This window comes from Neovison vison, chromosome 4 (genome assembly GCF_020171115.1).
Source record: "Neovison vison isolate M4711 chromosome 4, ASM_NN_V1, whole genome shotgun sequence".
Classification (NCBI taxonomy): Eukaryota; Metazoa; Chordata; class Mammalia; order Carnivora; family Mustelidae; genus Neogale; species Neogale vison.
The window spans coordinates 176,486,996-176,499,306 of NC_058094.1; the positions used below are offsets into that span (position 1 = coordinate 176,486,996).

General features: G+C 36.2%; 1 protein-coding gene across 2 annotated transcripts in view; it reads right to left on the reverse strand.

Annotated features, from left to right (window-relative positions):
• Positions 1 to 1,747: 1,747 nt before the first annotated feature.
• MACC1 (MET transcriptional regulator MACC1) overlaps positions 1,748 to 12,311 on the reverse strand; it is a 58,433-nt gene continuing 47,869 nt past the window's right edge. For both annotated transcript variants that reach the window (XM_044246178.1, XM_044246179.1), the window contains exon 5: positions 1,748 to 2,287. In XM_044246178.1, coding sequence (XP_044102113.1) covers positions 2,075 to 2,287 — 213 coding nt within the window. In that variant the 3' untranslated portion in view covers positions 1,748 to 2,074. The remainder of the gene's footprint in view (positions 2,288 to 12,311) is intronic.

Genomic DNA, 12,311 nt, shown 5'->3' on the forward strand with positions numbered 1-12,311 from the left:
CTCAGATCCTGGAGCCTGGAAAAACCCAGTTATTCATTCTGTACTATCGCTTCCCGAAATTCTCTGGTTAGCTGACATGTTAATAAGATTCCAAGAATGTTCTAAAGAAAGCAAAATCACCACTAAAAATGATTGTGTCCTGAACTTACACACTGTTGTTTTTTCCCCCTTCTCTCTGCATTTATTTTCAAGTAAAATAAATTCTGTCCTTGAATGTGTGCATAACTCCCTGGGAAGGCTATGTTCTCTTATTATCAAATATAAATATTGAAAACCTTAAAGATTGTTCTTAAACCTAATTCAAATTACCTTTGCCAGCATAACAAATACCCCAGGGTAGGTGTATTAAAAGCTCTAAAAAGATTCTGCTTTTACTTTTTAGCCAAATGGACATGTTTTATTCAGGATCCCCAAACAAAATCCTTATTCAGTTCATCATATTACCATTGAGGGTGTGTCTTTCCTTCCTTCATTCTTTCTCCCTTTTCGGCCTGTCCTACTGGCTCCCTGAATCTCCTAAGCCCCAACTTCTGCCTGAGGACCTACCTCTTCTACCCTCCCAGACCAGAAGCAGAGCCTGATCCTCCTTAGGGCTCATCATTTCTTTCCAAGGGCAAACATGCCTGATCCTTCGGATTTCTGTGATGGCCTTCCATATATCTGTCAGCCTGTCCCTTGCAGTTCTTATTACAGATCCAATTTTACCTTTAACTGTATGTTTTAAATCTTTGTCTCTCTCTGTCACTTGGCAGTACTGAAGTCAGGGATCATGTTGTTTCTTCTACTGTAAACCCCAAGCATCTGTGTGCCTGCCTCAAAGAAGGTACACATATTCTATCTCTTGATTAAGTGACAATAAATAAATGACTGTCCAAAACACATCAACGCTGGCAGATGGCCAAAGGATTTAACATATGAGTAAGCACAAAACATCTTTTTGTGAACTCTACCAGCAGTTAGCATTTGTACTGGCCTAAATTACTGGGTAGTCTCTGTTTTCCAAAAGCTTTATGAAATGCTCTGGTAAACACACACACACATACATACAGACATACACACACACACACACACACACACACACACGTACGTTTACATGAGCATTCACGTACAGAGATATTAGTGTTTTCTGTAGTTAAGACTGCTACACTCAACAGTGATAAATCAGTTTCCTAAAAACTAATTATTACCCATAAAAGTCCCTGAGATTTAAAGAACTACTCCACACTATGATCCTGAAAAAAAGTCCAAGTTTGGCAGGATTAGCTCTGTCCCAAAATGCTGGAAAAAGATGGTGAAATCTACAGTCCGTGGATACAGACAATAGATTTCTGAGGATAAATCATATTTCCTTCTGGCAGTCTTTCAAAAGATGGTGGAAAAATATGGCAAGCTTCCCTTAAAATGAAGTAGCTACCCTGTCCCTATAAGTTTTAATATGCACTTTTAATTTTTACTATTTTGCTATGTACTATGTTTTTTAGAAAGATAAATAAAACCAGGTTTTGCAGACAGAAAACTTAATTCACATTGCCAAATAGCCCTGAGTGTCCTCTCTAGTCCTTAGTCTCTTCAGATAAAAAATGGGAAGAATGTTAGCAAACTCGACTGAGATATAAAAGAGATCAAATATAGAAAGCTTATAGCCCTGTGCCTGTCCACAGAGTATGTGTTTGCTTCTCCTCTCTCTTGACCTGCCTACTGGTAAAACTCCAGTGTTTACCCTGGGAGCCTCTAGTTTATCTGGGTATCTGTGTAATTATGCTAACAGTCATTTGTTTTAACTTAAATGAATGAAAAATAACTTTGAAAGTGACAGAGAGCTTTATTTTCCTCGCAACAACAGAACAGCTTAATGTTTGCATTTGAAACATATATAAAAATACATATTTGATTATAAAACGTATCTTTGAATTTTGTGTTAGGCTGTGCTTTCACCAGGGAAAAGATACTTTTTCAAACTTGAAAAATATAAGTAATACTTTCCTGAGATTCTTTTCACACACACACACACACACACACACACTCATTTTCCCCCTACCATTCTCTCTTCCTCCCCAGAACATACCCTTCATTTTTATACTTCGTCAGAAGTTGAGAATGCAGTTGCTCTCAAAAACTCTAAGGAATGTATTAGTATTAAAGCTCCAGTTAAGTCTCGCCACTGTTTGGTCACAGGATTTTTCATTCTGTCCAAAGCTGATTGAAGATCTTGCAACACGTCTCTGTAGCTGTTTCCATAGTGAGCACCCCAAGTATAGAGAAAATCATAGGCAGGTTTCCACATCATCTACAAAGAAAAAAAAATTAGACTAGAGTAGGGTGGAAGTAAAGCAGAGAAGAAGAGAGATGCTTTTTAAAAAAGAAGTTTTAAAAGCCTCTTAAGACATTTAAAAAAATGGAATACCAATTATGTGTGGATTTACTTAATGTCATGAAAAATGTTTTAGTAAGTATCACTTCCCTCGTATATCCCTGTGTTTCTAAACCTGGAGGTTTTTAAGATAATGACTATAAGTAGGGCCCCTTTTTTTCCTTGATCCATCATCTAAACATTGTATATTACCTTAATCTGAATATAAAATTCCTTGCACAATTTTTTGATAACATTGAGATGTTACCGAGTTAAATTTCTCACTCTCTGAGAGCCTTTTAAGGTAAAAGTAATGACTCTTTTATTGTAATAGTATCTGCGGTGAGCTTTATGACACCACATATCAGAGAAGGAACTATATGGTGTATTTAATTCTTTAAGTAAGTCATTTTACTTGAGCAAGTCATAAAGAAGGAAAAATGTACCTTCATGATCAAGTCAAAAGGAAAGCAAAAATACAGTTCTCTAATTAAAAAGAAAATAATTTAATGAATCACTTTATGACCAAAAGAAAGAGCAATATTGAATACTTATTTATGCTTTCCCTGAGCACCTACCCATGCCAATGACATCATTGTTTCCATAGAAATAAATGTACGTCAAAGAGGAACTTCATGTTCAAGCATGTATGTAATGGTAACCAAGGCAACCAGGCTCAGGGAGAATAAAGACAAAGGCTGAACAAACAAGACAAATTGTAGAACACACACACACACACACACACACACACACACAGAAACACAACCAGCTTAAAATAAATTTTCTCTAAGAAAATGAAAAAATGAACCATGTACTTATAATTGGAATATTTGTAATATAAGATTTATTTGGGTTCACTAAACTCATTCATTTGTGATTTTATCACTTGCAAAATGCAGGAACACAGACTATAAGCTCAATATTATGTAGAGCTGCTCTCTTAAAATAGAGCCTCCATTAACAGTAATATCACATGAAGTAGGGCCTTGGGATACAATTTTTTACCCTGCTTTGATAGCCTCATATACTCTACAATTGAAATTAAAAGAATGAAAGACCTAAATAAGGAGTTTTGTTGTATTTCAATTCAATCTACATAAGAGGCTAGGCATTGAACCCAAAAGACAGTTTGATGTTATTTGTCCAAATTGGCATTCCTGAGAAACCACAAATAGTCATAGCTTCACCTCTCTTAATGAAGCTTGACTCTGCAAGATACCAAATAGAAAATGATTACCAAAGTTATATCATGTTCAGGTGGTCACAGTGCATCATTCCAAATGGTTTCAGATTTTTTATGTAAGATTTACCCTCTCCAATCAGGCTTATAAAGAACTGTATCTTCCATCACTGATAGACTGTGAATGAGGTGTTCTTTCATCTATTTTTCTGAACACTCACTTTGAAACCAAACCTTCCAATTACTGGTTACCACGAATAGCTCAGCAATAGAAAATGAGTTGAGGCATATAACAGAGCCTTTTTTTTTTTTTTTGGCAGATTCAATCTTGTCTGTCACTGCTCAGAGGCAAAGATGCACTAAACAAGCAGATTAATTTGTAGTCAATATACACTAACCCTCTGCAAAAGCTTTGAAACCTGTATTCTATGTTGCATTCATTTAAAATTCCTTGATGCCCAACTAGTTGGCACATTATTTTTCAAGTCATTGGATGTTGTTTAAAATAATGATGTTTATAGCCAAAGTCTTCTAAGATTTTATGCTAACTCCTTTAGTAAGTGAATGATTAAAAAAAAGATGCATTTGAAGATATTTTATAATATATAGCAACTGGGAACATTTTGGTACCAAGATGATGGCATATATCACAAAAAAACAAAACAAAACAAAACAAAACAGATGTCTCTTAAAGAATCACAGTTGGTAATTTTCACGTAGTGCACTCTTCTGTGTGCAGAGTCAGAGTAACTTCATAGAGGCAGCCAAAATGGCTACACTGCCTTTCCCAGCAGAAAAACTCTGCAAACTCTGCATCACACATCTTGCTGCAGCACGGCGGATTGCTATGTATAGAAAAGCCCTGAGGCATATTCACTCATGCATCAGTCCCTGGGTGTTATCTGAAGCAGGAAAGGTACCCAGGTGATGCAGGAATTGGAAACTACATATTCAGAAGAAGTCCAATGATACAGTTATCTACTCACTTATGCAGAGAGCCATATAATGTTCTCACATTTGGCAATTTTAACGATAGAACATTTCAGTCAGCTCTTTCAATTCAGAGAAATTTGGAGTGCTTTCTGAGCCTGGACCCTAATTAAGACATCTGAAAGTGTAAAAAAACTTCCCAGGACTACTCTGAATTAGTCAGAAAAGCAAGGAGGTATATTGCTTTAACTCACTGGGGAGTCTCTGGAGTCTAATGCATAAGCTACATAGAAATGGGTACAACAGCTCTGGGCTGAACACACTAGGGCAGTGGTGAGTTTCATGATTTATACTACAACAAGTATATATTGCATTCCACTTTTGTTTCTCTTTGCAGCAAACTAAATCTGAATATCCCTTTAGTGTAAATCTGATCTGCTACATAAAACATCATTCATGGCTCTCAACAGAGATAACAGAGAAAGACTATTGTAGCACAAACACAATGAATATATTCAAGATGCATTGTTGTTCATTCATTAATTATATCACTTATTAAATCAAGAAATTTTGAGCAGCTACCACTACAAAGAATTTTGTTACAGAAAGGAATAAAATGATGAGTATGGCATGGCTGGATTTTAGCTCTTAGCACAGAAGGGAGAGAGATATTTGTGCAAACTCTGGCCCAATGTATGATTAGACAGGATTTGGTCACTACTAACAGTTAAGAAAAACTCAAAAAATTACTTTTATATTTTCATTTAGTGTAATAAAAAAATGATAGTTCCATTGACTGAGAAGCTTTATGGCATAATAGAAAGAAAGACAGGTTTTGGTGTCAGAGTTCTGGGTTGACCTCTGAGTTACATTCCCTGTTGGATGGGTCAATTTGAGTAAATTAATCCAAGTATCTGAGCTTTGTATTTTGCACTCTATAAAATATAGATAATAATTTCCAGGTTTATGTCCAAAGCACCTCCTGAAATGTCTGGCATATAGTTTGCATTTAACACTTTTTAATAGGATATGAATGGGTAATTTGGGGATAAGAGAAAGATTAGGAATCTAGCTTTAGCCTTACTGCATATGAGGTGAAGGAGGAAGTATCTCTAGCTTCAGTAAGCCATTAGAATAGAGATACGACCTCCATGGAGCAGCCAAGAGTTAAAGTGATGATGAAATCATGAATGGAGGAAAATGCCAGGGAAGAAAATGAAGGGATGGAAAACCTAACCCTCAATTAAGTCTACAGTTAGGGATCATGAATAAGAAATAGAAGCAATAAAAAGATGGAGAGAACCTGGTGTCAGAGTAATAGAAAACTAAGTAGGGTACTTTATGGTGCAAAAGTCAAGGACCGATAGCATCCCAGAAAAGACATTCAGCTCACAGCAGCTTCTTAGAGCCTGTTGTTCCCATAACCTCCCAACTGCAAGTTCAGTGACACCACACATGGAGAGGTCACAATCATAAGTGTTAGGAGTTTTTACACCATGCCTTACAAAAGCATGACAAAAATCCAGCTTCCATCAATGCAATAAATAATCAGCTGTCCTTTGTGGCATAGCTATATGATATTTGACTCAAGTCCTTAAATATTTACACTTTTATTTCTTCGGCACTTTTTCTATGCCATTCTACATTCCTTATTCAGCAAGCGAACACGTACTATCGAAGGCAAACACAAAAAGGGAAAACTTGCGTACATTAATTTAACTACAGACTTCATGAAACTGTGTCCAAAAATACACATTAAAAGCCACAAAGTACTTTCAGTTTTGTAATCATTAAAGAGAAAATGAAGTTACTTTTTTCTGGAAATGTTTGAATGAATAAAATAAGTAGAATAAACAATTTTCTTTCCAGGATGACCTAAGTCCTCCAAAAGCTGGAAGTGACTGTGGACTGCTTAGCTCTCTTCCAGGTTTATGTTATCTTATATCTCTTCAGCTGTTTGAAATAGCTCTTCTGCTGAAATAGTTCTCCCGCTTGTGTTCAGTGTTATGATTTAAGGGATGATATGCCGAATCTCTGCACTAATGCTTAAACAAATCAAAAGGTGAGCATGCTCCTGAGAGTTTGTTTTTGCTGAATTTTTCTTAACCACAAAACAAATTCTCACAGCTTTCCCATCACTGTTACAGTTACTGGACACACAGGCCTCACTCTGATTCCCTCACTCTTAGATTTTTTTGAAGGTTAGCTTCCTGATGTTATGGGTGCATCTTTGACTAGGAAACATGAGGCTGAGAAAAGCTTGGAGCTGTTAATTTCTCAGAGGTGTGTTTTGATCTCCCTCTGTAAGCAGAAGCAGCAGCAGTAAGCGTTTAACCTAGTGAAGGTTAGTAGTTTCCAAAATCCTGGCATTTGTGTAAAAGAATTATATCTTTGGTTTATCTTCCAGGTATTAAAGGACAAAGAAAAGGGTAAAAGAACAATGAAAGAAGTAGTGAGATGTTAAAAGAAATGAAACAGGAATAGAGATTTAAAGAATAGTTTTCCAAATTTAGAGAGCTTGGTCCCAGAAGCCAATAAGACTCATTAGATAATGCTCTAGATAATGAAATGCAACATGAATAAAAGCAATTCATATCTGAGCACAGCATTCTATGTCTTTTTTTAGCTTGTAAAACATGAATAGCATAAAGAATGCAATTGGTTAACTACATTTGGATAATTACATTTTGCCACATTAAAAGATTCATAACCCACCTACTTTCCTCATAGAACTCTAGGAGCAATGTCTCATTTTAAGTATAATTAGCTGAAGAAGTATTAAGGCAAATTTGCCTTATTAACGATTATTGCATGTGTTCTATATTCAGTACATCATCTTTAATATTCAAGTGGACATTCTATCACCTGTAATTCGTAACTACCTAAATATTGTTGAAGATGAGGCTACGATTATCTTCAGAAAGAAAGGAGGCTAACATATCATGGGGGGGTCCCTATTTCTTCAGAAAGGAGATGGTACTTGGTTAAAACTTGATGTAAGATTCTCTTAGAAAAGTCTCTTTGCATACATCCCGCTCCATTTTGTCTAGGAATAACCACCTGAATCATCAGGGATTAAACATAAGCCACAGGAAGACTGAGGACACACTCCTTGCCAGTGCATCTACTCAGAACAGTCTAACATCTCAGGAGAACCTACTGGACAAGCCATTCTCACTATGTCACTAACTCACTAACCAGGAACATAAGTCAGGTCACCTAGCTATAAATTCAGGGGCATTTCATTAAAGTATAGCCACGGATTTATTTCAATGTTAAGCAGATTTACATCTTAATGTATTCAATGTTATAAGCTGATTTACATGTTAGCTGGACTCTGGTCATCCAAAATTCCTTGCTGTTTGTGATCCCTCAAAATAAACCTTAATAAAAACAAATCTAAAAAAAATTTAAATCTAAATCAAATATTGATGTCCCTAAATTCACTTTAAGAGATCTTTATAATATTTAACTAATATTTATTAATATGATTATTATTTCTACTTGATTTTCAGTGTGTAATAAGACATATAAGGTAGAATTAAACCAAAGATCATACAAATATGGTAATAAATTCCACTACAATGTGATTTTTTTCTTTATTTCATTTTCAAAAAATGGAGTATCTTTTGAAATTAAAGATGGCAGCAACAAGCATTATAGTATTGTACAAAATAGACTATGATAATCAAAATATTATGTCACTGTGCCAAATACCTAGCACAAACAATGCAGAATTAAGCAATTATTCTACACATTTTACCACTGGCAGATGAATTTCCACATAACACTTTCTCATTTTTTAAGAAATTATAAATGTATCTCTTTCTGTAAAAACCCATCAAACCACACATTCAGGTACCAAGGCTAGAAGGGGACAATACCACATCCCTGTAAGCAGAATCTAGGACTTGCTGTGTAAGCCAGAAAATCATAAGAGTTCAAGGACATGCCTTTCATCTTTTGCAAGAGATATTTTCCAAGGAAAATTAAATGTTGTTAAACTGGTTAAAAAAAAAAAAAAGCTGACCAGCCAAGATTTTTTTTGTCATTTGTTCCCATGCATTATCATTCTGCCAGTTTCTCAGAAGAGAAACCTTGAAATCATTGCTGACTTTTACCTTACCTAATATTCTTTTTTTCTTAAGATTTTATTTATTTATTTGACAGAGAGGGATCACAAGTAGGTGAGAGTCAGGCAGAGAGAGAGAGGAGGAAGCAGGCTCCCTGCCAAACAGAGAGCCCGATGCAGGACTCTATCCCAGGACCCTGAGATCAGGACCTGAGGCGAAGGCAGAGGCTTAACCCGCTGAGCCACCGAGGCACCCTTTCCTTACCTATATTCTTTCTATAGTTACTCTCAGCCATATTACTAAAAACTTACTATACTTTATTTCCTTTTCTAAAATCATTCAGAATCGCACAGTTGTCAAATTCACCTTTTAGTCAAAATAATAGATAATATATATTTAGTTATTGCAAAGGGCAAATCATTGTTCCAAATATTTCACATATATTGTTTCATTTACTTCTCCAAATATCTGATGAGCAAGATAGTATTTTTTACCTCATTTTACAATTAAAAAAAAATCTAGAAATGTCCAGTAACTTGCTGAGTTCTTAGGGCTAATAGATGATACAGTTGGACAAGGAATCCAGACCAGGAATCTTAACCACTTGCTCTGGCAGTCATTAAAGACTCTATTGACTTCAAATATATGTCGCTCTGACCAATATTTCCACCCATATCTTCCAATATTTACTAAAATGTACCTCCCTCCAGTCTGCATATTCTCCTCAGTAGTCTCTAGAAGTCATTGGTATCCAGAAGCACTGAAATCCCCTTCCAATCCTTTCCCATTATTCAAATGCTACCCATCCTTCAGGACAAGGATGTGTCTGCTGACAGCTTTTCCCACTTTGATCTTCTTTTATTTAGTTAATTCTGAAAGGAGTTATCATCTATTGTGCAGGGTGGATACAACTGTGTGTAAAACATATCTGGGTCTGGATCCCAGTTCTATACTTAATAACCATGTCATTCTGGATAATTTACATAAATGCATTCACTATCAGCATATTGTGAAAAGTCAAGAGTTAGAATGGCTTCTTTACAAAGTCTAGTAAAATAAATGGGATACAGTAAAGAAAATGTTCATAATGATTAGCCGACACACAGTAAACATGCCATAAACAGCAACAACTATTACCATTTTCATTTTCATTTATTTCAGCATCAAATCATATGCCTCTTTAAAATAAAACACCTCAAATATTGAGGTGCCTGGGTGACTCAGTCATTTAAGCAACTGATCCTTGATTTTGGCTAAGGTCATGATCTCAGAGTCGTAGGATTGAGCCCCACATCTGGCTCTGTGCTGGGCATGGAACCTGTTTAAGATTCTCTCTCCCTCTTCCTCTGCCCCTCACTCCCCCTCTCCCTCTCTTAAAAAAATAAATAATAAATAAAAGTTTATCTCAATTCCCAGGCCAAATAAAATTTGGCTTAGGGGGTGCCTGGGTGGCTCAGTGGGTTAAGCCGCTGCCTTCGGCTCAGGTCATGATCTCAGGGTCCTGGGATCGAGTCCCGCATCGGGCTCTCTGCTCAGCAGGGAGCCTGCTTCCCTCTCTCTCTCTCTCTCTCTCTCTCTGCCTGCCTCTCTGTCTACTTGTGATCTCTCTCTGTCAAATAAATAAATAAATAAAATCTTTAAAAAAAAAATTTGGCTTAGAGAGAAAAAAAGTCATATATTTCATTCTGTCTGTGATTTTTGTAGCTCCTAATGCTCCAGTGTTAAGAACTGATAGTCCTAGTAAATGTGTTAAGTGTACAGATGAATTAAATACTGAAAGTAAGGATTCAGAGGAAATATACTAAATAAGTAGGAAGAATTCCATATAGAATTTTTATTCATCTATAAAAATAAATAAAATTAGCTGTTTGAGGAATAACTACTTTGTCATTTTAATCTAGACCTACAATAAAGTGCTTGGAGCACTATAGCTGCCAGGCAAAAATGAGGAGGGACAAAGTTATAACTAGAAGATAAAACAGCAGAAAATCAGATCCTCACTGACTGAGTGTTGACTACAAAAAGACTTATAAATACACAGTGCCAGTCATAACTCTATAGGTGAGTAGTTTCTGGTATGAGAATAAATTACAATTAGCAATGCTGACTTCCTCGGGCTTCCATAGTTAGGGTGGCCCATTCTGGCAGGTCAGATAAGAAATCAGCCTTGACACGCTTATTTGTGTCAGTGGCTGAGGTGAAGCCCAGTGGGGTAGAAGGTAATTTGATTAGAAGAAGTGATGTTTTAGTGTCCTTGGTAAATAATTGCTCTTATTGAATGAGATGGAAAGAGCATATCTTTTATTGTTAGGCAGGTGCCAATGGAAGACAGTTGCTAGGAAATGTGTCATATATACTATTAATCCCCAGAAGGATAGATAAAGAGTATGCAATTTAGGCCAGAGAATATCTTAGCTCTGACATCCCCAGCATTTCCTCTTGTAAAATCCAATTTTCTTTAAATAGGCTATTTTTCCAGTATTTTGTTGATTTTGTTTTTTGAGTTAAAGCTCTAAATACCTTCAGAAAAACTCCAATGAATTTTCATTAACTTTCACAGGAGAAACTTGGCAATGATTAAACACCTCTGTATAGCATAAATGTATTTTCTTTTCAAAAGAAATACTCTGACAAACATATTTCCCTCAGAATCAGATTCCAAGTTTTGCTTTTATGTAGAAAATGAAATTTCACTAGAAAAGTTGAGTAACATTTTTTATAACTAAGGGAGATAGTTTAAAAGTGACATTCTCAGAAGTCTCCAGAGAGAAGGTTCTCTTTTTTCACTATTTTTTAAAAAGATTTTATTTATTTGACAGGGAGAGAGAGAAGCAGGCCTCCTCCTGAGCACAGAGCCTAGGTGGGACTCAAATCGTAGGTCCCTGGGATCATGACCTGAGCTGAAGGCAGACACTCAAGCAACTAAACCACCCAGGCGCCCCAGAGAGAAGCTTTTCTTTTTCACCTCATAAAAGAATGAGAAATGGGCAAAAGTACTCAAGGAAAATCTGACATACTACGAATAATCTCTATTCTTTAATTGGATTGAAGTTTAATGAAAATGTAAAGGCAAATTTTGGTAGTATCATATGACGGCTTGAAAAAAGAAAAAGAAAAAGTGAAATGAGTCCTTTAACCCCCACAGTCCTGACTACATCTGGCCCTGCCACTTAGCCACCATGGTGGATTTGGTGTGGGTGGGCAGAGTATAGTTAAAGTACAAGGCCCCCAAAGCCAAAGTCTATGCTCCAAACCTGGTTCTAAGAGTTCCTAGCTCTATATGTTTAAACAAGTTACTTAGTCTCACTGCATCTTACATAGTATTAGTATCTGCCCAAAAGTTTTTGTTGAAAGGATTAAATAAGGATTAATTTTTGTGATGCTCTTGGAGCAGTGTCTGGTCCACAGTAAGTGCCAGATAACTGTCTTTGAGATAGAATAAAAATAGAAGAAAAGGAAAAGGGAGAAATTGAAGAAGAAGTAAAGTGAGTGAAAGAGCCTGATTGTAGACATTGGCACACATAAAGAGGAATTGCTGGGAAGTGTGCCCTCTGAGGAAGTGAGATAAAGGAAAGGGAAGCCGCATGGGAACGAACCACCAGGCCTCATTATCTCCCTGCCCCGATGCTGGTTCCCTCCCTCTGCACACTCTACCCAGAACTAATATCAGCACGTTTTGAAATCATTTCTTGACTTGTAAACTGATCATATTTAAAAATAAGCTCCTTCCTAAGAGAAAAATAATTGTACAGCTGTAAAAAATTAGCATACATTTACC